Source organism: Nicotiana tabacum, chromosome 17 (genome assembly GCF_000715075.1).
Source record: "Nicotiana tabacum cultivar K326 chromosome 17, ASM71507v2, whole genome shotgun sequence".
Classification (NCBI taxonomy): Eukaryota; Viridiplantae; Streptophyta; class Magnoliopsida; order Solanales; family Solanaceae; genus Nicotiana; species Nicotiana tabacum.
In genome coordinates this window covers 61,914,172-61,938,686 of record NC_134096.1, presented here as the reverse complement: position 1 = coordinate 61,938,686, position 24,515 = coordinate 61,914,172, and the positions used below count along the sequence as shown (strand labels likewise).

Here is a 24,515-nt window from a genome sequence, read left to right as displayed (position 1 = left end):
CTACTTATTCATATGTGTCCTCCTACTTTACTTCATATTTGGTTGTACCTCGTGATTCTTTGATCGATTCTATGCACGTGTCCACGCCGGTGGGGGATTCTATCATTGTAGATCATGTCTATCGTTCGTGTATGGTTACTATTGGGAGTCTTGAGACTAGCATGGATATTCTACTTCTTGATATGGTAGATTTTGATGTTATCTTGGGAATGGATTGGCTATCACCTTATCATGCTATATTGGATTGTCACGCCAAGATGCTAACCTTAGCCAGGCCGGGGTTACCTTGAATAGAGTGGAAAGGGACTCCTGGCCATTCTATCAGCAAGGTTATCTCTTATGTGAAAGCTCGGCGTATGGCCCGGAAGGGGTGTCTAGCTTATTTGGCTTATATTTGCGATCCCAGTGCGGATGTTCCTTCTATGGATTCAGTCCCAGTTGTCCGTGAGTTTCCGGATGTATTTTCTGCAAATTTGCAGGGATACCACCCGACAGAGATATTGACTTCTGTATTGATTTGGCTCCGGGCACCCAGCCCATTTCTATTCCACCATACCGTATGGCCCCGCCAGAGCTAAAGGAATTGAAGGAGATGTTACAAGACTTGCTTGACCAAGGATTCATTCTACCTAGCATCTCACCCTGGGGCACACTAGTATTATTTGTAAAGAAGAAAGATGGTTCAATACGGATGTGTATAGATTATTACCAGTTGAATAAGGCTACTATCAAGAACAAATATCTGTTGCCAAGAATTGATGACTTATTTGATCAACTTCAAGGTGCCAAGGTGTTTTTCATAACATCCTCATTGACCAAATTGACCTAGAAGGGTGCCCCATTCAGATGGTCAGACGAGTGTGAGTTGAGATTTCAGAAGCTCAATACTTCTTTGACCACGGTGCCAGTATTGGTATTACCCACATGTTCAGGATCTTATACGGTATATTGTGATGCATCTCGCATTGGTCTTGGTGCAGTATTAATGCAAGATGGTACAGTGATTGTATATGTGTCGCGACAGCTAAAGATTCATGAAAAGAATTACCATGTTCATGACTTAGAATTGGCAGCCATTGTTCATGTGCTGAAGATTTGGAGGCATAACCTTTACGGTATCTCATGTGAGGTATTCACTGATCATTGTAGTCTACAGTACCTATTCAAACAAAAATACCTCAATTTGGGGCATAGAATATGGTTGGAGTTATTGAAAGACTATGATATCACCATTTTATATCACCCCGGAAAGGCCAATGTGGTGGCCGATGCTTTAAGTAGAAAGGCTCTGAGTATGGGCAGCCTTGCGTATATTCCGGTTGGTGAGAGACCATTAGATGCAGATGTTCATACTTTGGCCAATCCATTCGTGAGGTTAGATGTTTCAGAGCCTAGTCGGGTTCTAGCTTGAACAACTGCTCGGTCTTCTTTATAAGAGCGCATCAGAGAGCGGTAATATGATGATCCACATTTGCTTGTCCTTAAGGACACGGTGCGGCATGGTGGTGCCAAGTAGGTTGCTGTGGGGAAAGATGGAGTTCTGCGGATTCAAGGTCGTATTTGTGTGCCTAATGTGGATGGGATTCGTGAATTAATTCTTGAAAAGGCCCACATTTCCCGGTATTCTATTCATCCGGGTGCTACCAAAATGTATCAAGATTTGCGGCAACATTATTAGTGGAGGAGAATGAAAAAGGATATAGTTGCATATGTAGCTCGGTGTCTAAATTGTCATCAAGTCAAGTGCGAGCATCAGAGACCTAGTGGTTTGCTTCAGAAGTTAGAAATTCCTGAGTGGAAGTGGGAGTGTATCACTATAGATTTTGTTGTTGGGCTCTCATGGACTTAGAGAAAGTTCGATGCAGTATGGGACATTGTGGACAGGTTGACCAAGTCAGCACATTTCATTCCAGTAGCGGTTACCTATTCTTCAGAGCGGTTAGCGGAGATTTACATCCGCGAGATTGTCCGCCTTCATGGTGTGCCCGTGTTTATCATTTTTGATCGGGGTACACAGTTCACCTCGAACTTCTGGAGGGCTGTACAACATGAGTTAGGCACGCGGGTTGAGTTGAGTACAACATTTCATCCACATATAGATGGACAGTCAGAGTGTACTATTGTGATATTGGAGGATATGCTTCGAGCTTGTGTTATAGACTTTGGAGGTCCTTGGGATCAGTTCTTGCCACTAGCAGAGTTTGCCTATAATAACAGCTACCAGTCAAGCATTCAGATGGATCCGTATGAAGCATTATACGGGATGCGATGTCGTTCGCCAGTTGGCTGGTTTGAACCGGGAGAGGCTCGGTTGATGGGTACCGATCTGGTACAGGATGCCTTGGATAAGGTCAATGTTATTCAGGATCGATTTTGCACATCTTAGTATAGGAAAAAGAGTTATGTCGACCGTAAAGTTCGTGACATTGTATTCATTGAAGAAGAAAGAGTATTGCTCCCGGTTTCACCTATGAAAGGTGTAATGAGATTCGGAAAGAAGGGCAAGTTGAGCCCTAGGTATATCGGACCCTTTGAGATTCTTAAAAGGGTGGGTGGAGTAGCCTACAGGCTTGCACTACCACCTCGTTTATCAGCAGTTCATCCGGTGTTCCATGTATCCATGCTCCGAAAATACCATGGTGATTCATCCCATGTATTAGATTTCAGCTCAGTCCAATTGGACAAAGATTTGACTTATGAAGAGGAGCCGGTAGCTATTCTAGCCCGGCAGGTCTGACAGTTGAGGTCTAAGAGTTATCCTTCAGTTCGGGTGAAATAGAGAGGTCAATCGATTGAGGCATCTACCTAGGAGTCCGAGTCAAACATGCGGAGTAGATATCCACAACTTTTCAACAGCTCGGGTAATTTTCTAATTCCGTTTGAGGAAAAACGTTTGTTTTAGAGGTGGAGAATATGATGACCCAATATGTTATCTTTAATTTTAAACATTCATTTATGTGTTCTAAGACCTCTAATAACACCTTTCAGCATTTCTCGACTTGCGTGCGCAGTCCGTAATTTTTTTTTAAAATTATTTATGTGAAAAATTGATTAAAATGTGAAGTTGAGCTTCAAAACTCATTTGAGATGACTTCGGTCAACGTTTTAAGAAAATAGATCAGGATCAGTATTTTGACAGTTACAGTAGGTCCATATCGTGATTTGGGACTTGGGCGTATGTCCGAAATCGAATTCGTAGGTCCCTAGCTCGAATTATCGCCATTTAACATAAATTAGAATCTAAACGCTAAAGACTTCTAAAGTGTGACCGTGAATTTGACTTTATCGATTTCGAACTTGGATTGAGATTCCAAGAGTTGGAATAGCTCCATTATATCATTTATGACTTGTGCGCCAAACTTAAAACCATTCCGGATTCATTTAACACGTTTCGGCGCGCGTTTTGTAAAGTGAAAAGTTTAAAATTTATAAGTCTGAATCGAGGTGTGAATTGTAATTTTGATGTTATTTGACGTGATTTGAGACCCCGATAAGTCCGTATTATGTGACGAGACTTGTTGGAATATTCGGACGAGGTCTCGAGAGGCTCGGGTAAGTTTCGGACGAGTTTCAAACCATTTTTTATCAAGAACACATGTCTGGTTTTGGTGTGTCGCACCTGCGCAATTTTGGCCGCAGGAGTGTGATCGCTTCTGCGGAGGTAGTGTCGCTTCTGTGACTTTGAGGCCAGGGGAGAAGCTTAGCTTCTGTGAAGCTTGGGATGCAGGTTTGATTCCCGCTTCTTCGGTGCCATGATCGTAGATGCGATCTTTCTCGCTTATGCGCAGTCACTTCTGCAACATGAAGGTTCGCAGATGCGGCCCTCTGCTTGGCTGCCCTGTTCCGCAAATGCGAGCCTTGTCTCGTAAATGTGAGTCCGAAAATGCGGAACTTGTGTCCGCAAATGCGAAAATACTGGACAGAATACATAAAATCGGGTGTTAGCCATTTTTGCTCATATTTTGAGTTTTGAGTCTCAGATTTGGGCGATTCCAACGGGGTTTTTCACGACTTTGACTTGGGTAAGTGTTCTATATCCGAAAGTGATTATATATCGTAAATCCATATTTATATTCATCGTTTATTTCGGATTTAGATGGAAGAAATTGGAGTTTTTTGTAAAAAAATTCAAAAATAAAAATTTAGGATTTGAAAGACAATCCGACGTCGGAAATCGATAATTTTAGTATGGTTGAACTCGTATCGGAACGGGTTTCCAGATTCCGTGATTTTTGATCGGGTTCTAAAAAGTGGGCCCCATGTTAACTTTTGGTTGACTTTTTCCAAAAATGACTTAAATTAAGTCTCTTTCGAATTATGAATAATTTCTAAAGCTCCAACTGAATTGTTGGCCAATAATTTGATAGGTTTGATTGGTTCGGAGACTAATTCGAAAGGAAAAGCTGTGGTGGAGTGATCACTTGAAATTGTAAAACAAGGTAAGTGTCGTGGTTAACCTTGACTTGAGGGAATAAAATTTTGAATTATTTGTTATGTGAATTCATGTATAACGACGTATAGGCGAGGTGACGAGCGCCTATACGTCGTCAAATTGATTGTTTGCATATTTATCTGTAAATCATAAATTATTTTAAATCATAAATTAATTATTATGTTAATCATTTTCTCTCGTATTTCTTGTCCAATATTATGTCTTGAATTCATGCTATAATTGCTACATGCTTATTTGACTTATGTGTCTTAATAGCTACTTAACATTTAGCATATTAAATATTAAATTTCCTATTTTCTCCCCGATTTTTACAATCAATTGCTACTTGTCATTACTTGTTTCCTAAATAAATTATAATTATTGTATGCTTTGTTGCCTAATAATTTCTTATTGAATGTAGTATTTATTGGAGTATTTTTACATTTAAGAGTTGTTAGAGTGAGAATAGAGTAATAAACATATCATAATTTATTAAATTAAACCGATATTATAAACAAATTATACTATCCGACTATATGACTTAAATCATATTTTACATTCTTTTATCGGATTACTGCGATGCGGTCATCCATTTGACATACATCCCAATCACTCAGTATATGCGGTGGTGAAATCTGAAAATTCAATATTTTGAACATTCTTTGTCAGTGAACTATGCAAGGGTGTTCAAAGTTTATTTTTTGATCAATAACAAGTAATATTTTACCTTATATACAATATAAATTTTCGGTGAATGGTGTTGAGTTGATTATTCTTGTTCACATAGCTTCACCGCCCCTGAGTATATGTACAAGAGTTTCATGATTAACTCGGATGTTCTTCCCTTTTCAATATATAATAATTCCTAATGTGGGTCCTAATATAGATAGGTATATATGTGTTGTTCCTTTTCCTTAGGGTTTCTTTGCTTGTATTATTCTCAAAAGAATAAAATAAAAAATGAATGAGGCATATGAGCTACCATAATGAATATGACAACGACTAATTGAGAGAATCTAAAGAAGTTTCCATACTTGGTTATAGATAGCATAGTAGCATTCTATTCTTGTACAGCGGGCAACAAAAAGGCTCAAACTAGAAAGAAAGATCACTAAGGAATTAATACTGACTTTCATGAAAAGAAGAATCTGAAGAAGTTGGCCACAACAATGATGCTCATATATTATAAAAAAGAACAGAAACCATTTTTGATTTTTTTTATTTTTATTTTCTACCATGTGTTTGATATTCGTATTAGAACGCGATAAAATATGTATTTGCACCATAAAGTCTCACATTCAGGTAAAGACTACTTAACAAAGCGACTCCATATTTTGAAAACAATTGAATGGGAGTACATTAGAGATGCTATTAATTGAGCAATCTATTTCTCTCTTTCTCACGGGGCTATGCCAAGAGTGGGTTGTTGCCAAGAGTGGGTTGTTCTAGTGGTGAGCACCCTCCACTTCCAACCAAGAGGTTGTGAGTTCGAGTCACCCCAAGAGCAAGGTGGGTAGTTCTTGGAGGGAGAGAGTCGGGGGGTCTATCGAAAACAGTCTTTCTACCCCAGGGTATAGGTAAGGTCTGCGTACGCACTACCCTCCCCAAACCTCACTAGTGAGATTATACTTGATTGTTGTTGCTGTATCAGGGCGATGCCAGTAAAGGCCAGAATGAAAGAAAATTACTAAAATTAGAATAGACACGAGTACATTCATGTTTTGCCCGATTGAGCCTCTCATCTTTTACCCTTTTGTTTATTTATAGTAATCTTTATTCCCGAAAGTATAATCTCCATTCTGTTCTTCTCCAACCGTACATAATTAATTACTCCTCTTCTTTGAAGCTACAGTCCCCAACCCGTCCAAATTTCACTTATATACTTTAATGTTAAGTAAATTCAAACTTTAATCTTGTACAGACATTCAATTCTATCTAGCTTTCATGAGTATTGAGCTTTTTATACATTTTCCCGTGAAGGAATGATTCGAAAATAAACTGTTGGAATGCTTAAAACTGAAAGAAAGTGCAGAAAATAAAAAGAATTTTATACTCGTACATTTAGGGAAAGAAGAAACCAAAGGAAGTCAAATAAATTTTTATTTTTACTTGTCACTTTACGCATATCAAGAGAAGATAATTTTGTTTCCCTGTTATACCCACAGTATTTATTATTCATTTCAAATTATTTTTTCAAATCCAATAAAATATGCATCAATTAATATATGTATCATAGTAAATTATGCACTTCATTTATTATTTTTTAAGAGGCGTGAAAAATTAAAACGTGTCAAGTAAAAGTGAACGAATGTAGTATTCAATTGACAAATAAAACAAAATTTGCAAAGTTAGTAGTATAAGCAATTAATTGAGAAGTAGGCTTTTGTGTTTCTCTTAGCTTCAATACATCTGTACGATTATGAACACAATTTTGGAAAGGGTGTCTACAACTACTTGTTTTTTTCTCTTTTCTTTTCTTTTTTTCTTTTCTTTTTTTGGTTAAGCAGAGCTCCAACCGTAATACATAAATTGTAAGAGAAAATATTAGCACCACTGTCTGCCAATGGCTTAATATTGTTCCCAAACTGATTACAATCAAGATAAAATGGGATCTTAAATTTGAGTGTTTTACAGAATTTACGGAGTAATGTCTATTACCAAGTATTAAGAATAAAACAAAACTGATTTTAAATAGTTATTCTCTGTTTTCTCCCATCTATACATCTTATTTATTTCTTAGATTTTGTTTTGTAACTTAACATTAATTGGTGTGCGTTACATGGTCCCCAACTTAAAGTCTGGTATAAGGATTTTGAAACCATTTGTTACTGTACTATATATCTTTATTTTAGTCTAACATGCCTGATTTCCTCTTGGATGCCATGGTCCCCGTTGATTCTAAAACTTTTGGTTTTTATAGTGCGTGAAGTATCTTTACTGGGAGACAACTTGTTTCTCGTACTCAACAAGGACCACTTGTATGGAACAACTTTTATTTGTCAGCTCTTATAAAAGGATGCTGGACCACTATGATAAGATAACATATATATCTTGAAAAGAATACATGTTTTATGCACGGCCGCGTAAAACAATTTACGTTAGTCATCATGTATGATAATGGTAAGTAAATCTATACTATAAATATTAATGGGTCATCTTATAAAAATAATATATAGTAAGTAATTTAGTATGAGAGGTTAAACTACAAAATTACATTAAAAACATAATGTAAATTCCCTTGGAAATTATTTGGGTTGATCAGCAAAGGGCAGCTTGGACGAACTGATTAAGCCCTAATAACTCAACAGTCTCGTCACGATATTAATTTTTATTTTTGGTAGGGAGCGTTGTATCACGGAAAGTAAGATTTCTAATGCGAATTTTGATAGTTGATTGAGAAAGCATCACCTAAAGGTGCTTATTGAGCCGGTTCCGGGGCTAAAATCATCTCAAAGCTAAAGCGAGAAAAAAACCAAGCTATTGCAAAACAATAGAATTTCATTCTATAAACTCATCAAATTCTTGGTTGATTTGCCGCTATTAGAACACCACAATATTCGTCTTTTTGAGATTAATGTTCTCAATCGTGAGTCCATCATTCCACTAATTCGGCCCAGAAGCGAGTATGATACTGATTGGAAAATTAAAAAAATAAAATAAAATTCACGGGCATCCATGGATTTGTTTTTGACAATTTAATTAAAAAGTTCTATGCTTTAGCCACATAAATTGGCTCCTCGAGATACCTATCCCTCTAACATTCTGCCTATATAGCACTCTTAAGAAAGTAGAAGGAACCATTCGTTTCTTTTCCTAAAGATATTAGTAATTGGAATATATTATGAGCAGTTGAGCACTCTCATCTTGGAGAACTCAATTTATTATTTACCAACATATAGACGCTTATTATTCTGATAGTTTAGCTTAATTAATTCAAGACTAAGATTAATTCTTTTTTTAAATCTAACCTTCTTTTTTTTAAAATCTAGCACAACGTTCTGAGATTTCTTTTGATAATTACGACACGGTCTAGAAAATAAAAGAAGAAAAAATGATTAGCAAACTAGGAAAAGAGCTAGGGGGATAGCCATAATCACAAAACAATTGATTATTACTCCGTCTATCCCACTCTATGCAAGATGAGTCGGAGTATAGATCATTTAAATTTTTTTATGTGAATTTAAACATAAAATCTCAAAATTTAAAATATAAAATTTATAAATTTAATTAGAAGTAAGATAAAAATTACTATAAATAGCAATAATTAACAATTAAAATATTTAAAAAGCATATACAAAAAATTACGATTAAATAAAAATTTACTTTGACTCTCCAAATAGTAACTTTATCCCATAATATACTTAATATTTGATCCTAATGGATGAATATTAGAGTTAAAGCAGTTATTTGCCCCTCGGACTAAATGAGGAAGATTCATGCGCCGTCTGTCGAAGATTACAAAATAGTAGTAGTACTAGGTTGCTGTAGTTTTAAGTTGTAACAGTGCCCCATGATGTTTTTACGTTCGTTTTGTACTACGTTTGTCAAAAAAATCATGGTTCTTAATGATACAGTAACAACTAAACAGTCACTTCACAGTGTCCTCTACAATAGTTACTCGACAACACATCCCTACAACGTAACGAATACTCACTCTTTTCTAATGCAGACTGTTCCTTCCTTTCACGAGTCAATAATAACACAGCCCACGTACGGACTCTCAAATCTCTTAAAGATTCCTTCCTCTTCTTGGTGCGTCTTCTCCGTATATGTACTCTCTATTATATATATACCAGAGCAACAACAACTCATTATCCACTATAATCTTATTATTAGTGGGATCTGAAAAGGTGGGTAATTTTTATGCAGACCTTACCCCTAGAGGCTGTTTCCGATAGAACCTCCAAAAAATCTCCGTCTTGCCTCTTGGGGTGACTCGAACTCACCCCTAGAGGCGAGTCACCCCAAGAGGCTGTTTCCGATAGAACCTCCAAAAAATCTCCGTCTTGCCTCCTGGGGTGACTCGAACTCACAGCTTTGGAAGTAAAGGGTGCCGTCATCTATTATATATACCAAGATGCGTAATATAAGTTTAGTCACCTATATATATTCTCCCATATACTTACTTCTTATTATATTACTTTAATCTTCTTCTCTAACTGCTTGACTCCGGTGATTATTACTTAGCTTTCCGGTTGCCACCATGAATAACCTATTACATATACTGAACCTTGATTTCCTTATTGCACCTTTTTTCCTCGAAGAATTAGCTGCTTTAATTTATAATTAGGGTTTCTTCTTGACTTTTTGGTTGCAGTACTCCAATATAACATATACGCAGATTCATCAAATTTTTAAGGCTAGCTGTGAGTTTTAAGATAACATTATATTGTGTTTCTCTAGACGTTTTTTTCTCCACATATCTATCCTTATGGAGGAAGAAGGGGTTCGATTGAATTCTCTTCTTTAGAAAATTATACTGAGTAGAAATATATATATATATTTGTGTAACATCTTGAATTCTCTTAACAAAGGTTGTTCAAAAAATTTCAGATTATAATTTTAGGTAATTTGTCTTTTTTGAATTTCCTTTTTAGATTTCATGACTCCTCCATTGATATATATATCTATATGAATAGGTTGGGTGAAGTCAAGCCTCTGATGGGGAGGGGTAGGGTTGAGATGAAGCGGATCGAGAACAAGATTAGTAGGCAGGTCACTTTCTCAAAGAGAAGGTCGGGTTTGTTGAAGAAGACTCACGAGATCTCTGTCTTGTGTGATGCTGATGTTGCTTTGATTGTTTTCTCTGCCAAAGGCAAGCTCTATGAGTACTCCACCGAATCCAGGTTAATATATTCCTACTCTTTTCATTTATTAATCCTTTTCTCTTCTTGTGTAATTTTTTTTAAAATTTAAATTTTCTGTTAATTAATTTTGTAGCATGGAAAGTATCCTCGAAAGATACGAAAGTTATTCATATGCTGAGAGGAAGTTGAATGCAAATGACTCTGAACCTAAGGTATTTCACAAATCCTTCATTTCCCATAAGTATTTACTCTTTTTTTCATCCTTTGTGTTCCCATAAGGGTTGGTCGAAGAAAATTCTTCTATTTCAATAGGATAATATATAAGTGATAAAGAAAGAGAAAGAAGATATGCTAATCGATGTGGATAGTCATTTTCCTCTTTGATGCATTCATTTGGATTATAAGCTAAGTGAAGGAATTTGGTGTTTTTTATGTGAAGTAATAATGTTAATTAACCTTGTAGTAGTTCTAAATTGTTACGAGTATTAAGCTTCATTCTTATGATGCTATCCTTATTTGTCTATGGCAAAGGTATATTTTTATATAGGTTTTTAAAAGTTTTTGAGATCTCCTGTTTTATTGATATCCATATAGGTTTTATCTATTAACTTTCAGATCTGCTGGATAATAGCTAACTTGCAACAGTCTAATAAAGACGAATCCCGTGAATAGTTACAGGGATTTAATAGAACCAATATCAACTAATTATGATTAAGGGATATTTTATCGACTATGCTATAGAGTATAGACAAAGAATAAACACTGAAAAATGAAACTAAGGGTAGCACACTACTGAAGCTAACTATGAAGGTAAGAATTAATGTCCCTTACTACATGTATTAGATTTTGACTAATATACAATAGGATTTTTTTTAACAACCATTGTTCAAGTGGATTTACTTACATAATTAAATTAAGAGCAGCCAAGAAATAAATTAAAGCAGTAAATTGAGCAGCCAAGAAGAAAAAGGCTTTTGAAATTATAAAAATTGATGATGTCTGTTGAGAAGAAATAGATTGACTACAATTTATTTGTGAATTTGCTTTTCCTTTTGCCTCATGATCTTGATTTCACGGATTCTTGCAGGAAAACTGGACTCTGGAGTACCCAAAGCTCATGTCAAGGATAGAGCTTCTGCAAAGAAATATAAGGTAGCCTAGCTACTTCACTTCATCTCAATTCTCAAGCAGAAGGGAAATCCTTCTTGATTTTTTACAACCATATCATTGTAATTTAACTCGTTAATTTATAGTAGAGTGCCTATGTTATATTTTTCATGTTATTAGTTTCAATTATTATGTACAATTACTTATAGTTAATTATATCTTTTAAAGTACCTGATCGATAATGCAACAGCTTATAGTTAATTCTTGACGTTAATTAAACTCAATCAAGAATCACTCGGTTATGAGTAGCGTTGTTGCATTCATAAATGAAATTATATTATCTGGATGTAGGCATTATATGGGAGAGGATCTGGATTCCTTCGGTCTGCGGGAGTTTCATGGTTTAGAGCAACAGCTTGATACAGCTTTGAAGCGAATACGAACGAGGAAGGTCAATATCATTCACATTAATTAATTAACCTCTCTTTCTTTTTCAGATTATAATTCTTTCTTAGTTTGTGAATTGCCATCATTTAGAATATTGTCTATCTCAACATGTCTGTCACTTGAATTCGCAGAATCAACTGATGCATGAGTCCATTTCCCAACTGCAGAAAAAGGTAAACTAAAACTGTCTCCTGGTAATAGCAACTAGGAAGCTGATTTCAGTTGTGCTTATTCAACTATAACAATAAAGCTATAAAACTATTCTGTATCAAATTGAAGGAATGAGATTTTGTCTATTAGAACACTAAAATCACAAAACTACATATGTCTCCATTAAAGTGACTGAACTATTCGAAAATTACAAATGACCGAAAGGTGAAATTTTACGGTGCTGAATAGTGCGTGTTTTCTTCTTTTTTGTTCATCTAAATGTTCTTTTTTAGTACTGTCTTTTATTTTACATAAAACATTATGGGGTTCTTTTTAACTTTCTCTCATTTGTATTTTCTGTGCCGCACATTTGACCTTTCTCTCTTTTGTATTTTCTGAGCAATACTTAGTTAAAGAATCATACATGAAATTAACTCTACTAATATCATTCAAAATATACGATAAAAACAAATATAGTAGAAAATATCACAAAGACAAGTCAGTTTAATTATAGTGCTTATGTTAGTTAGATAGCATGTGCATTCTGATTGTTTTTTGGCACTTGATCGCAGGAAAAAGAGTTGCAAGAGCAAAACCACTTAATGTCGAAGAAGGTACGCTACAAGCTGTTTCTTTACATCTCAATATTGGATTTCAATTTAGAAATGTATCCTTGTTTTTTTTTTTCTCTCAAGAAACTGTCAACTGTAAACAGCTGAAAGGAAATGAAAAGCAGCAAACTGAGGATGCGCAGTGGGGGAAACCGAATCCAGGCCAAAGCTCGACGCCTTTCATTCTACCTCAAATTCCATCACAATCTCCCCCTCATGTCCCTAACCTTACAATTGGGTACTTCCATCTTTCTCTTTCACAAAAACACACAACAATGGCAGTATTATTTCGCGTAGCAGTGATTTGGTGTATTAAACTCCCAATATGCAAGGATCCAAAAAAAGATTGGACCACGTTAAGTCTATAATACACAATATTATCTTATATAATTTTTTGAAGATTCTGTTGTCTCTCCTATGCTGGTTCTGCGATAAACCTTTATTATTACTTCATTTGGAAAAAAAAACAAGACACTACTTAAATGTTGGATCTGCTCCGCTGAATATACATTTTTTCCTTCGTTTTGAGAAATAAAAAAGGTAGTTTTGAATTTGAAGTTAAAACTCATCTACTAGAACTCGTTTTTTTTGTGTGTGCGCGCGCGCATATCTAGTAGGAGTTGGTTTTAACTCAAGACTTTTATTTAGTATATTGATTACTTAACTAATAAATTATGTTCGAAATTTCTGAATCTCAGAGGTCCTTTTCAATCAACTGGATTTACGAGCACGGACGAAGGGCAAACTCGCCATGGTTCTAATTCATTGATACCTCCATGGATGCTTCATCATCTCCGGAATAAAGGGTGAAAACCCCTCCCTCTACAGGAGTATTTATGAACATAAAATCACAATTGTACGGCTCTATTGTACTTGTAAGATCTACCTGTATGTTTTATCTCTTTCAGCTTCAAAAGAAAATATTAATTTCATATAGGGACTTATCTAGTAGTCTTCAATTCGTTCCTTTTTCGTCTTGTAGATGATACTTAGTAACATAAGTGGGGGAGTCAAAATACAACACTTGTTCCTTTTCATTTTATAACAATATCTGTGACTTCATTCCTCTTCCTATATGAGAGATGAATGCTTGAACTGTTCAAGCTATTTCATGAGGTACCTGCAATTAGCTTACAAATGTGATAGTCTATTGTTTCCTAGCTCAAACATAGTCTCACATTCAATCTCAACTACTAAAGTATTGTCTGTTTTGGTCCAACTTCTCTGGGTCACCTCAAGGCTTTTCGGTCTTGTAATTTTGTCCCTTTAAGCTTTAATGCAAAAGGCGGCTTAACATTTGAATCATGAACTCGCTCTTATATGACCGTGACTTTCTTCTCTTATTACGATGTAGGATTTGCTTAAGACTAGGTGGCCGTTGTTATGCATAGTTGATATTTCCTTCTTTGTAATCAACAATATGGATGTAGTTTCTTAGTGTGGAGCACATAGGAGTTGGGTTTTTTATCATCCATAAGGGCCGTCACATCAGTTTTTTCAGAAGCAGAGACAGAATTTCAAGTTTATGGGTTCGAAATTCTAGTTTTAAACTATTGGGTTCTAAATAAATAATTTATATTTATTCACTAAATCTTTTAAGGCAAATACAGGGTTCAAACCAAAACTACTGGTTTCGGCCAAACCCGTTCGGGATACTCTAGCTCCGCCCCTGAGTTTTCTTCCTTCCTAGTAAATATTGGTGAACCTAGCTGCATAAAATATAGTATAACAGGTGTGATGTTTACTCTTTCATTACAAAAACTCATTTTTCTTCTTTAAAGGGAACAAAATCAGGTTTAACTACAATGTTTGTGAATGAGATATATGGATGAGGCATACCTTTGGACTTCTATATTACGATAAGCCTGAAGCAAAAGAACGAAGTCAATATATACTATTTACCAGGGGAAAGTGATATACTATTTGCTAAAATCGTTTCAGCCTGAGTATAAAAGCTAGTAGACTCCATTTATTCCCTTTTCTTTTTTTTCTTTTGCCCTCATGTTATTCCCTGATAGTATATCTCTAACATACTTTGCTAGGATTTTAGTTTCCAAAAGAAAATGTGGTCTATACAAAGGAAGAACAATCACCACAACCTTGGCAATATTATACCAAGATAAGAAGCTCTGAACTATGTTGTTACATCAGTGACAACTTTATCTGGAAAATCCACCCAACTGGGAGTACAAAGTTAAATTGAAAACCATAACAATATCGAAACTCAAGCATTAATCAGGGATATGTTTATCAGTTATTTCGTATTTACTGGTATTCACAGACTTCAAATTCATCTGTTTCGGTTTTATAATCCCCTATTACTGCTGGTTTCACCCTCGACTGTAACTTCTTGAGCAAAGATCAGGTAGTCTCATCAAATGCCATCACCTAGAAATCATAAAGAAGGCCAACTTGTAAATTAGCAAAATGCCTAGTGAAACAATGTTTGTGTACACATATTATCTATTTGATTGAAATTGACACTTCGAAACATCTATCTATACACAACTTTAAAACTGAAGGATCTTAGAACTTGAGCTAGTGTTCTATGTGGTCTACTAGAAAAGGCAGCATATTGGAAATCTAATTCTTCTGATATAAACCTCATCTATATCTTACATGTTTTCTGGAAAGTAAAGCAAACATGAAACCTAAAAAAGGGCATGGGCATGTTATTTCCACCGAAACCACTAATTGCATCGCAAAATAATAACTATATGACTTGTTTTTTAAATTTATCCTTTCTCGAGAAAATAATAACTGCACGACACACTAAATGGACCTGAATCAATATGATCTCCTGAATTTCAAAACTGACTCCCTTTTCCTTTTCTATCTATTCTTTTATTCTTTTTCTTTCATCCAAGCTCATCATAATTGACTAGTTAACAAAGGGATTTGCTTTGTAAAATTGTCACCCAAACGGTGCAGAACTAAACAGATCCATGATTCCTGTGCTTCAGTCCAATTGCTACACAGCCTACTATTAGCATTTAGCTCACAAGTAACAGCTTTGATCAAATACCAGACTACGAGAATGAAATTGATAAACCTAACTTCTACTGCCAAGGCTATAATATGAATTATTGAGTTCTGATATGCATATTTGGTGCACCTCGGCAAAAGGGAACCTTCTGACATTTGTGAGTCGGGGATAACCAATAGCAGGGAAAGGCGCAAAGCTCTTGCAGAACAGGGCTCAAGAAAAAAAAGGAGGAACTTGGAGGAGAAGCAGCCAGAGTAAGCAATAGCAAGGAATGAGTTATACCTAAGGCTGTCCAACGGGACGGGACGTCCCGTCCCATCCCGGTCCCGTCCCGCGTCCCATCCCGTCCCGTCCCGTCCCGTCCCGCTTAATTCTAAACGGGATGGGCCCATGTTAAACGGGACACGGGATGGGACGGGATGGCCATTTCGTCCCGTTTGTCCCGTCCCATTTCGTCCCGTCTCGTCCCGTCCCGTCTCGCCTGTCCCGCCTGTCCCGTCCCATCTCGTCCCATCCTGTCCCGTCCCGTCCCGTGCATTATATACAAAAAACTTATAATCTTGCTTTTGAAGGTTTTCCTAAGACCACTGTTAGAAATGATATTTTTAAATTTCAAACCGAATATCTTCAGTATATTCGTTGTGTATTGTTTCACTTAGATTGTAAAGTGCCTATCACATATGATATAGGTCATAGTCCTAATGGTTGTGATTATTTAACTGTTACATGTCATTTGGTTGATCATCACTAAAACATACAAAAACGTATTATTGGTTATAAATTTGTTGATTCAAGATACAATGGAGCATATATTGCAACTACTGTTCTATAAATTGTTTATTTTTGTGGACTCATTGATAAAGTTTTAACTATCACCTTAGATAATGCTTCTGCTAAGTGCTAACACAACTACAACAACTAGCTTAATGAAATTATTGCAAAATTAATCCAACTTATGCACAGACCATTAATGAAATGATTGCAAAATTTAAAAAGTATTTTTTTCCTATTCCCCAAGTTTATTTAATTTCTACTATACTTAACCCATCTTTAAAATTAAGAGGTGCAAATGGACTTGTTCGTAAAATTTATGAGAATTTAACATTTCAACAAAATGAACAACCATCTCTCGAAGACTGTCAAGCTAACATATATTCTTATGTTAGATCAATGTTTGATAAATATAAATCTATGAAAATACCAAGTGGTGAAATTAGAGAAGAAGAAGAATACAATGAGATACTTAGCACCGGGAGCTATGACGACATGGAACTCATGGAACATCAATCAACATTGCCAATTCAAGAACAATGTCCGAGAGAAATTATAGATAAGTTACAACTTACAACGAAGTTATATAGGAGCTTACAAATATTAGTATGATAATTTGAAATTGGCTACTAAGAGGCCTAGTTCAAATAGAACCCTTCCTAGAAGGTGGCAGCGTAGAGCCGTAGATTAGGTGCTCTTCAAAAGAATTATATTTGTATGTGAGATTTGAAAGTTCTATTAATAAAATAAAAGGCTCTAAGCGTTGAATTATTTTTATGAATTGTCTTACACTCTTACTTAGTTACTTAGTGGCTTGAAATTATATTAAATAAATTATAACTCTATTATAAATTTATAATTACTAGAATATTTCATTACAAGTCTTTGTTTTAATATTTTATAATTCTCTACTAAGTTTCCTAATTTTCGTTTAATTTTTAAGTTTATTAAATAACTCAAAAAACTAGTTGTTGCAAACTTTAAAAACTTAGTAATTGTCAAAAGAATAACGGTTTCCAAACTCAATGCTTAAATAATTTTTTTTTAAAACGACACTTAAGGCCCGCGAACCCGTCCCGTCCCATCCCGTCCCGTCCCGTTTGTTAGCGGGACGGGATGGGCCTACCGTCCGTCCCGTCCCATCCCGTCCCGTTTGTTAGCGGGACGGGATGGGACTACCGTTTCGTCCCGTTTGTCCCGTCCCGTTTCGTCCCGTTCCGCCACCGTCCCGGCTAAATGTCGTCCCGTCCCGTCCCGTCCCATCCCGTTAATTCTGTCCCGTCCCGTCCCATCCCGTCCCGTTGGACAGCCATAGTTATACCTATACTCTTGTCATATTGGCGGTATAATAGAAACGTTAGAATCAATTGAAGTATTTGGTCTATAGAAGACCCGTTGATTTTTCAAATTCTTTTTTTGGGGGGTTAACAGAACTGAAAGAGTCCCAAGGCATACCTATTATATTGCATGAACAAGAAAACAAATTTTGGGCCCTTTACATGGTCCCCTTCAAATTTATTAACAAGATTCCTTTTATCCTTTCTCTATATTAGAGGTGTCAAATAAATTCAGTACCACTTATCCATCAGGCTAAACCCTGATATAAGCTAAGAGATGGAAATCAACTAGATTTACCAACCCTTTTCACGAATCTCATCATAGCCTTTTAAACACATCTATTAACATTACCACAGTTCGAAACTTCCAATCACTTTCACTCTATATCCCATCACAAAGTTTCCTTAGGCACACTGCCATATGCATTGTCAATAACAGCCCTACAGAATCAAAGGACACTATGCAGGGTGGACCACTTGGCTAAAGCCAACACCAGGTCAGGGTCCTTGGACAGCAGCCTGGTGAAGTTTGACTTAAAATGCCTTAACGTCCCAACAATCTCTAATTCCTTATTTTGAGCATACAAGTTTTTGGGCCCAACCCAAGCCATTGACTAATTCGCTTAGCTCAAGCATATGCCCAAGTGTTTGCACCAATAGGCCAGGTAAACTACCAGACTAGTTGCCATGTTTCATCATTACTTTGATTGAATACCTGAATCTACCATAAAATTTTATTAGTCAACTTCACGTCTTCACCAATAATATCTGAGACACCATTGACCCTTAATGAAATTGCATAACACTTGGGAGCTTCTCAACTACCTTGTCATCTTCAGGCTCAACATGTTCATCTCAAAGAAAGTACTTATTAGGGCTTTCTCACTATGCTTGTAATCAAACAATATCCAAAAGAAAAGTTGCATGTGACATCTCCTCATCAATAGTCTCTCTAATTTTGTAACATCTCCAAATGTTTACTAAACCATGTTGACTAAAACCTTAAGATACTGGTATTGTTAATCATTATTTTCTTCTCGCTCTGGGTATTGGGATTGGCATGGTTCTTCACCATCTGGTAAACTTTCTTAAGAGACCAATTACCCAAACTTAAAGATTTCCCTAAAATAGCCACAAGTCGTGGGCTTCCAAATGTTTAACTGCATAGCAAGCCACTAGAATTTGGCACCATAATTGCCAGCACTTAAAGAGACTCCATGGGATGTTACCCAATCTAGTGGCAGAGCTATATACGAAGTCTCTTAAAAATAGGAGAAGATTTGAAACAAACATGAACATGAAATGTAAGGAATGTGTAGGTTGCATCATTCTATCACCCCAATTTGTAATAGATTCTCACGCCTCTCAGAATTTATTCTATTATTCATCTAATGTTAATTGACTTGCTTCTGACAGCCTACGAATGCTATAAGTTATAAAATCTTTGACACGCTTTCTGCTCACTTTACGTTCAAGCTCTCGCTCCACATTTGGTATTTTATACTTAACCTTCTCCACTTGACTGCAGTTCGGCTCATTTCACCCTCACCTCTGCTTTCCTTAAAATAAACCTTTCCTAGAGATTTCCCAATATCTTCTATCTTTATGATACAAAAAACCTCGGTATTGCATATAAAGCAGTATTTTGCAGGGAGAGCTAAGTTTACTCAGTTGGGTATAAATTAGCAAATAGAGAAAAAGGTAGCCAAATAAATAAGCAATGAGCTAGTCCTCCTTGTCAAAACAAGCTAATGATGACAGGATTAATGCTAACTATATCCTGTGCAAGTATTGGTAATGAGTTATCTCATGGATCATTAGTTTTTCCAGTAGAATCAAGAAAGAAATCTGAAGAATGTCAGCTCACGCTTTTTGTGCCTATTAATGCACCAAGAAGAAAATCTTTGACACACAAAAGAGAGTGGCTGGGAATAAGAACTGGGTAATTATGAAAAAGAATCATAAACTGATAAAAACGAGGGAGACATAGAGTTTCTCACACCCCTCCGTTTATTTTCCCTTTCCTAGTTATCAATTTTTCAACAAGGAAAGAAAAAGAAAAAAAAATTAGCTGTTTCTTTTTAACCTGTACGAATATATTTGAGTCTTTACACCACGAAAATTCCTGGAACTGTTTCCTTATTACGGATCCACATTTTATACAGCGGAAGTGTAGGGAGGATCGGTGCAGCTTCAAGAAGGGATTTGAGTCTATGTAGTTAGTTATAACGGCTATATCTTGGAATTAATTGATTGTCACTAAGACAGAGAGGTCAATATAGAAAAATAAAAACATGCAGACATTTCCCTCAGAAAGCCTGAGAATTGTTTGTAGCATAGCAGAATATATAGGATAAGCTCAACCAGTACACCAAATCAAGCATCATAAAAAGAAAGAGACGGCACATATAAAGTAAACGAAATCACAATTACCTTGCCACAAACTGGACAGCTGTCACTTCTTTCCATCCACTCATATATACAACTCAGGTGGAAATGGTGAGAGCATTTTGTCATTATTTTTGGGTTTTCCTCGGTGTATTCTGAAAGAGACACATGAAAGTAAATATTCAAAAAATCCTCTGAACTATGCTAAACAATGCCCAGAAACCATTCAATGTATGCCAAAAAGTACGTGAACGATATACTGCCCCAAAACAATTTCATTAAACACTGTTGTTCAACAGTTAGTCATGTTCATTCTTCACCACATAGTCCTGTAACAAATATTATCAAACCATTGATTTTGGAGGTAAAAACTATAACAGTGACTAGGGTATTTTAAATTTCTGTTGTCCACTAGACAAAATAATATCTAGGTTATGCCACCAAAGATGGGATAAGGGGAAATAGAAAAAGACTTTTTACAAGACTCTTTGTAGAGGGCATGCATAGACGACTTTTGTTACATCCGATGAGGTAGAGCAGAAAGATCCAAAAAATTTACCTTCAAGACATGTCGGACAGACATCTTCATCTTCTGAATAATAATAAATATGAGCATCTCCGGAAGTCATTTTAGCTGTTGAGAATTCCACAGAAGATTTGTTGTATTCTTTTGATCCCTCTTCAAATGTAGGCTGACTCCATTTATTTACATCACTTAACGATTCGGAATCGTCAAAGCTTCTTTGCAGTGGTTCAGTCTCCTCATGTGAGTGGCTTGCGCCTTTCTCCCTTCTCGAGACTTGTCCGTCTTGTTGCAAGCGGAAATATCTTGGATCAGCATCATAAGGCAGTGGTCTCGGAGGAGAACGGTAAACGTCAGACAGTGAGTCATCAAGAGATGTTGTAGAACTCAAAGATGCAGCCCCTTGATCAGATGAAGGAATGACATGTTGTTCTCCTCTATGGAAAAGTGATGTATACTGAAGGATAAGAAAATGAAGATTATGAAAATTCTATGGCAAATAAACGAGAGCAATTATCATCAGCACCCATTCAGTGAATGAAAAGGTCTTGATATGAAGCTATGATGATCTAAATACAAGACTATACCCAAAGATAATGTTTTGTGATAAATATACCTAAACAGATTATGCAGATAAGTTCAGCTGCCGGATACTCTCAAAAGATTTCATAATATTTAGTTCCTTATGTTCCATGTGTGAAATGCTTTGGATGGTGAGCCTTATAGAAATAGTAAAGTTGTTTCATCATCTCATTAGTTAAAGATTCAAAGGAAAATGACAAGAGAGGTACTATCCATTGAATATGACTGTGTAAGCAGCAGTAGTGCGTTTGAAAAGAAGGAATTATATGGTAAATATACAACAATGTTGTCGAAAAGCATACCACATGCAAGAAGTTCTGAACAAGAGTTCCAAGGCATATACAGTTCCTATACATTGAGCTGTTTGGATTGGCAAAATCTTCACAATCGTCTCGTAAGCAGCAACAAACTGCACCCATGGTACCGTTTTCAACCTACGTTGGTACCACAAAAACCTTTTCAAGTGTCATTGACAATCCCAATTGTCACGATATCCTGATTGTGGAAGTAAAACTTGTGGCAATTGGAACTTGGAGTAACAAACGAAAAGTGAGGAAAGACCTTCAGCGAGCAAATGGAATTGGGCACCCGCTCTCTTCAGGAAACCCCCCGAATGAGTGAATGCCCTTTCTGATCAAGGCATTAAGAAAAAATAAGTATTATGTTAGATTCCTGTAATAGTGAAGACAATATTAAACTATCAGAACTAAGATATAAGAAGACACACAATACTTCCAAACTTACAGTTGTTGAAGATGTATACCTTAATTCACTCTTATCGTCTATATGAATCCTCAATATTCATTCAACTCCATTTGGACCCATTTAATTCCAAGACTCAAGAATGCCCAATACAGTAGTTAAATTTGATATCTTTGTATGCAATTATTAAACTCAGAGAAAAAGTTTACTTCTTTTTCTTTGGTTGTTGGGTGGGGAGTGGGGAGTGGGGGTGGGTGGGGTTGGGTGGGGGGGAGGGTAATCAAGCCACTTCATAGCACCAAATTGTTTGAGAGCTTAAAACAATAGACACTATAGCGGAATTGCAAAGAGCAGATACAATTTCTAAAACTTCAAACATTTCCAGGGATTAGAAAACTTTTTTGTTCCTCTCCTAATTCTCTTTAATGGGAATTAATTCATTAATAGAACCTCAGTAGAAAAGCAAACATAAATGATCAGCTGAAGAAGCTCAATGGACACAATTATAAGGCAAACAAGAAACCAAGAATTGGGTAATTATAATTTCAGATTAATTAATTCTCAAGTCAAAGAAAAGAATGTTAACGCAGATACATATGGTTATCGACCAATTCAGACAATACCCACTTGAGGTCACAAGATTAAAGAAGTAATCAAGGATGGAGAAAAGAAAACACACCTCTAAATTATGGAGACAGAAAAAGGGAGAGAAAAAACGATAGATTGGATGATTGTATTGAATTCCAGAAAAGACAGAAGCCAAGAAAGAATTCTTGAAATCGGAGGTTCGATGCTTTTGGATTTTGTATTATAAGGGACGATGTTGAATTTTCACCAATATAGGCACCGATACGCGTCAATAATGCCTCAAAAGCCTTTGGGCTTCTCTCTTTTTTCTTTTTTTATTGATAGACTATTATAAATAAAAATTATTAGATTTTTCTTGTACTCTTGTGTGTGGTTATTTTTGAATTTATTTTTCAACTTTCAAGACTCAACTTAAAGGTGATAAGATTAAACTCTTTTCAAAATCTTACATTACTTCTAGGTATTCAAGAAAGGCGATAAGTTTAGGCTTATTGTTGTTCTTGTTATTCCAAAGGGTCGGGTTTCATAATCTATCTCTTATTTTTAATTCTCTACCAAAGGCGATTAGTTTTTTGTTACCTAATTATTATTGTTAGGATTCAATTTCAAGAATAGACTTCTTGAATTCAAGAAACTCTTTCTTAAATTCAAGAAAGAGTTCTTGAATTCAATCTATCTTTAATTTTCCGTCGTTTTTTTGTTTCTTTATTTTTTTTTAGCTTCCGCATGTTTCTTGATTTTCTTTAGTAATTCTTGGACCCCTATCATCTCCATTGTGATTTGGTTTGGTATTTTTAACTAAAAAAAGTCAAACCGAAATCAAACCAACCCGATAGTACATTTATACAATTTTAAAAAATATTTTATACATATAAATATTTATTGTAATGTAATTTATAAATATTTCTTAAACTTTTTCACAGTTTTATCTTTTACCCGTATTATTTCACTTTAACATTCTTGAATGGTAAATCAATTTTATAGCCAATAAATGTAGTAACTCAAACAAAGTTCAAATAAATACTAATGCTAACAAAAGAAATTCAATTCAACACTATGAATGACGATAGTGTTGGATATCTATTTTTTAAATTTTACATTGGTTTATAATGAAAATGCATAACTTAGTTTATTTTTTTCTTTAGTGCGTTATGTACTTAATAGTATTTATTAGCTATACTTATTTTAGCATGACCTATATATAGTATTTTTTAAATTATATTAATTTTTATTATAGGTTTATTAATTAGTAATATTTGATTTATGCAATTTTATTATCTTTGTTATTGAATATTTTAGTATAATGCTATGACTTATCTCAAATATATTTTTGGAACCCCAGGAAAACTCGCAGTTGCTACAGCCTCTGCCCTTCGGGTGAGCACTCTATGCGCACTAGGTAAATCTCTCACTGTGTAATAGCCTGCAAATCACATAAGGGGTGTAAACCGCACTAGGCAAGGCTTATGCGACTGGCTCGACCCAGAAGTCATTGAGGGGGGATAAATCTCATATCATCTGTATGAATGACCGCCCTCCAAACCAACTGGGTCAACCGACTCTGTGGTGACTTATCTCATATTATTAGGTTATTTTATTAGAAAATTCATTATATAGTTATATCTTACTAGGACTAAAGAAATATTTGGAGCACAAGTTGAATATTTTGTGCTATGAAGACTTTACCGGAAAAAAATTCGAAAATCCGAAAAAACTGAGAAAAACTTTGAAAAACCCGACTTTGTTGGTTTGATTTGGTGTATATATTTAAAAACCCAACACTATTGGTTTGGTTTGGTAATTGAAAAATTCGAATCAACCCGACTTATGTACACCCCTAATCCACGAATCAGTGTAGGCATCGAATAATTATGTCCCCTAATTGGATTGTGGTGTTATGTTGTTACTTCAGACACAATATTAATTTTTATTAATCTCGATGGCATAATATAATACTCCAATATAATATAAATATAATGTAAAATGATTGTACATATAAAACGACGAGAAATAAGTCAAATAAGTTGTAAGTTTGTGCTATCTATAACCCGTAACTCCCTTCATCAAAACTTATATAGAAGACT

General features: G+C 35.6%; 2 protein-coding genes across 8 annotated transcripts; one reads left to right on the top strand and one right to left on the bottom strand.

Annotated features, from left to right (window-relative positions):
* Nucleotides 1–9,091: 9,091 nt before the first annotated feature.
* On the top strand, nt 9,092–13,661 carry LOC107811661 (agamous-like MADS-box protein FUL-L). Of its 6 annotated transcripts, none has more exons than XM_016636627.2 (10): nt 9,538–9,604; nt 9,750–9,798; nt 10,072–10,278; nt 10,373–10,451; nt 11,327–11,391; nt 11,698–11,797; nt 11,925–11,966; nt 12,516–12,557; nt 12,659–12,792; nt 13,253–13,661. In XM_016636627.2, exons 3-10 carry the CDS (start codon nt 10,094–10,096, stop codon nt 13,362–13,364), a joined length of 759 nt encoding a protein of 252 aa, XP_016492113.1. In that variant the 5' UTR covers nt 9,538–9,604; nt 9,750–9,798; nt 10,072–10,093; the 3' UTR covers nt 13,365–13,661. The 6 variants fall into 6 exon arrangements, with proteins under 6 accessions (XP_016492117.2, XP_016492115.1, XP_016492112.1 ...); XM_016636628.2 differs by lacking the exon at nt 9,538–9,604 and adding an exon at nt 9,609–9,626; XM_016636631.2 differs by lacking the exons at nt 9,538–9,604; nt 9,750–9,798 and adding an exon at nt 9,092–9,184.
* A 984-nt stretch (nt 13,662–14,645) lies between these two features.
* Nucleotides 14,646–22,707, bottom strand: LOC107811664 (E3 ubiquitin-protein ligase At3g02290-like). Of its 2 annotated transcripts, XR_012701230.1 has the most exons (6): nt 22,523–22,685; nt 21,703–21,771; nt 21,444–21,575; nt 20,596–21,016; nt 17,633–20,191; nt 14,646–15,822 (listed from the first exon to the last, which is right to left on the bottom strand). XR_012701230.1 is itself a non-coding variant. In XM_016636633.2 (5 exons), exons 2-5 carry the CDS (start codon nt 21,558–21,560, stop codon nt 14,916–14,918), a joined length of 675 nt encoding a protein of 224 aa, XP_016492119.2. In that variant the 5' UTR covers nt 21,561–21,771; nt 22,523–22,707; the 3' UTR covers nt 14,646–14,915. The 2 variants fall into 2 exon arrangements, 1 of the variants encoding a protein (XP_016492119.2); XM_016636633.2 differs by having other exon boundaries at nt 14,646–14,942; nt 20,082–20,191; nt 21,444–21,771; nt 22,523–22,707.
* Nucleotides 22,708–24,515: the final 1,808 nt, after the last annotated feature.

Excerpts from the sequence above, each read along its gene's own strand:
- LOC107811661 (XM_016636631.2), top strand. The coding sequence starts at position 9,096 with ATGCAGACTGTTCCTTCCTTTCACGAGTCAATAATAACACAGCCCACG. Across the intron at positions 10,452-11,326 it reads CAAATGACTCTGAACCTAAG|GAAAACTGGACTCTGGAGTA; the intron begins GTATTTCACAAA and ends GGATTCTTGCAG. Across the intron at positions 12,793-13,252 it reads GTCCCTAACCTTACAATTGG|AGGTCCTTTTCAATCAACTG; the intron begins GTACTTCCATCT and ends TCTGAATCTCAG.
- LOC107811664 (XM_016636633.2), bottom strand. The coding sequence starts at position 21,560 with ATGGGTGCAGTTTGTTGCTGCTTACGAGACGATTGTGAAGATTTTGCC. Across the intron at positions 21,017-21,443 it reads TTCAGAACTTCTTGCATGTG|TATACATCACTTTTCCATAG; the intron begins GTATGCTTTTCG and ends CTTATCCTTCAG. Across the intron at positions 14,943-20,081 it reads GCTGTCCAGTTTGTGGCAAG|GTGATGGCATTTGATGAGAC; the intron begins GTAATTGTGATT and ends TATGATTTCTAG.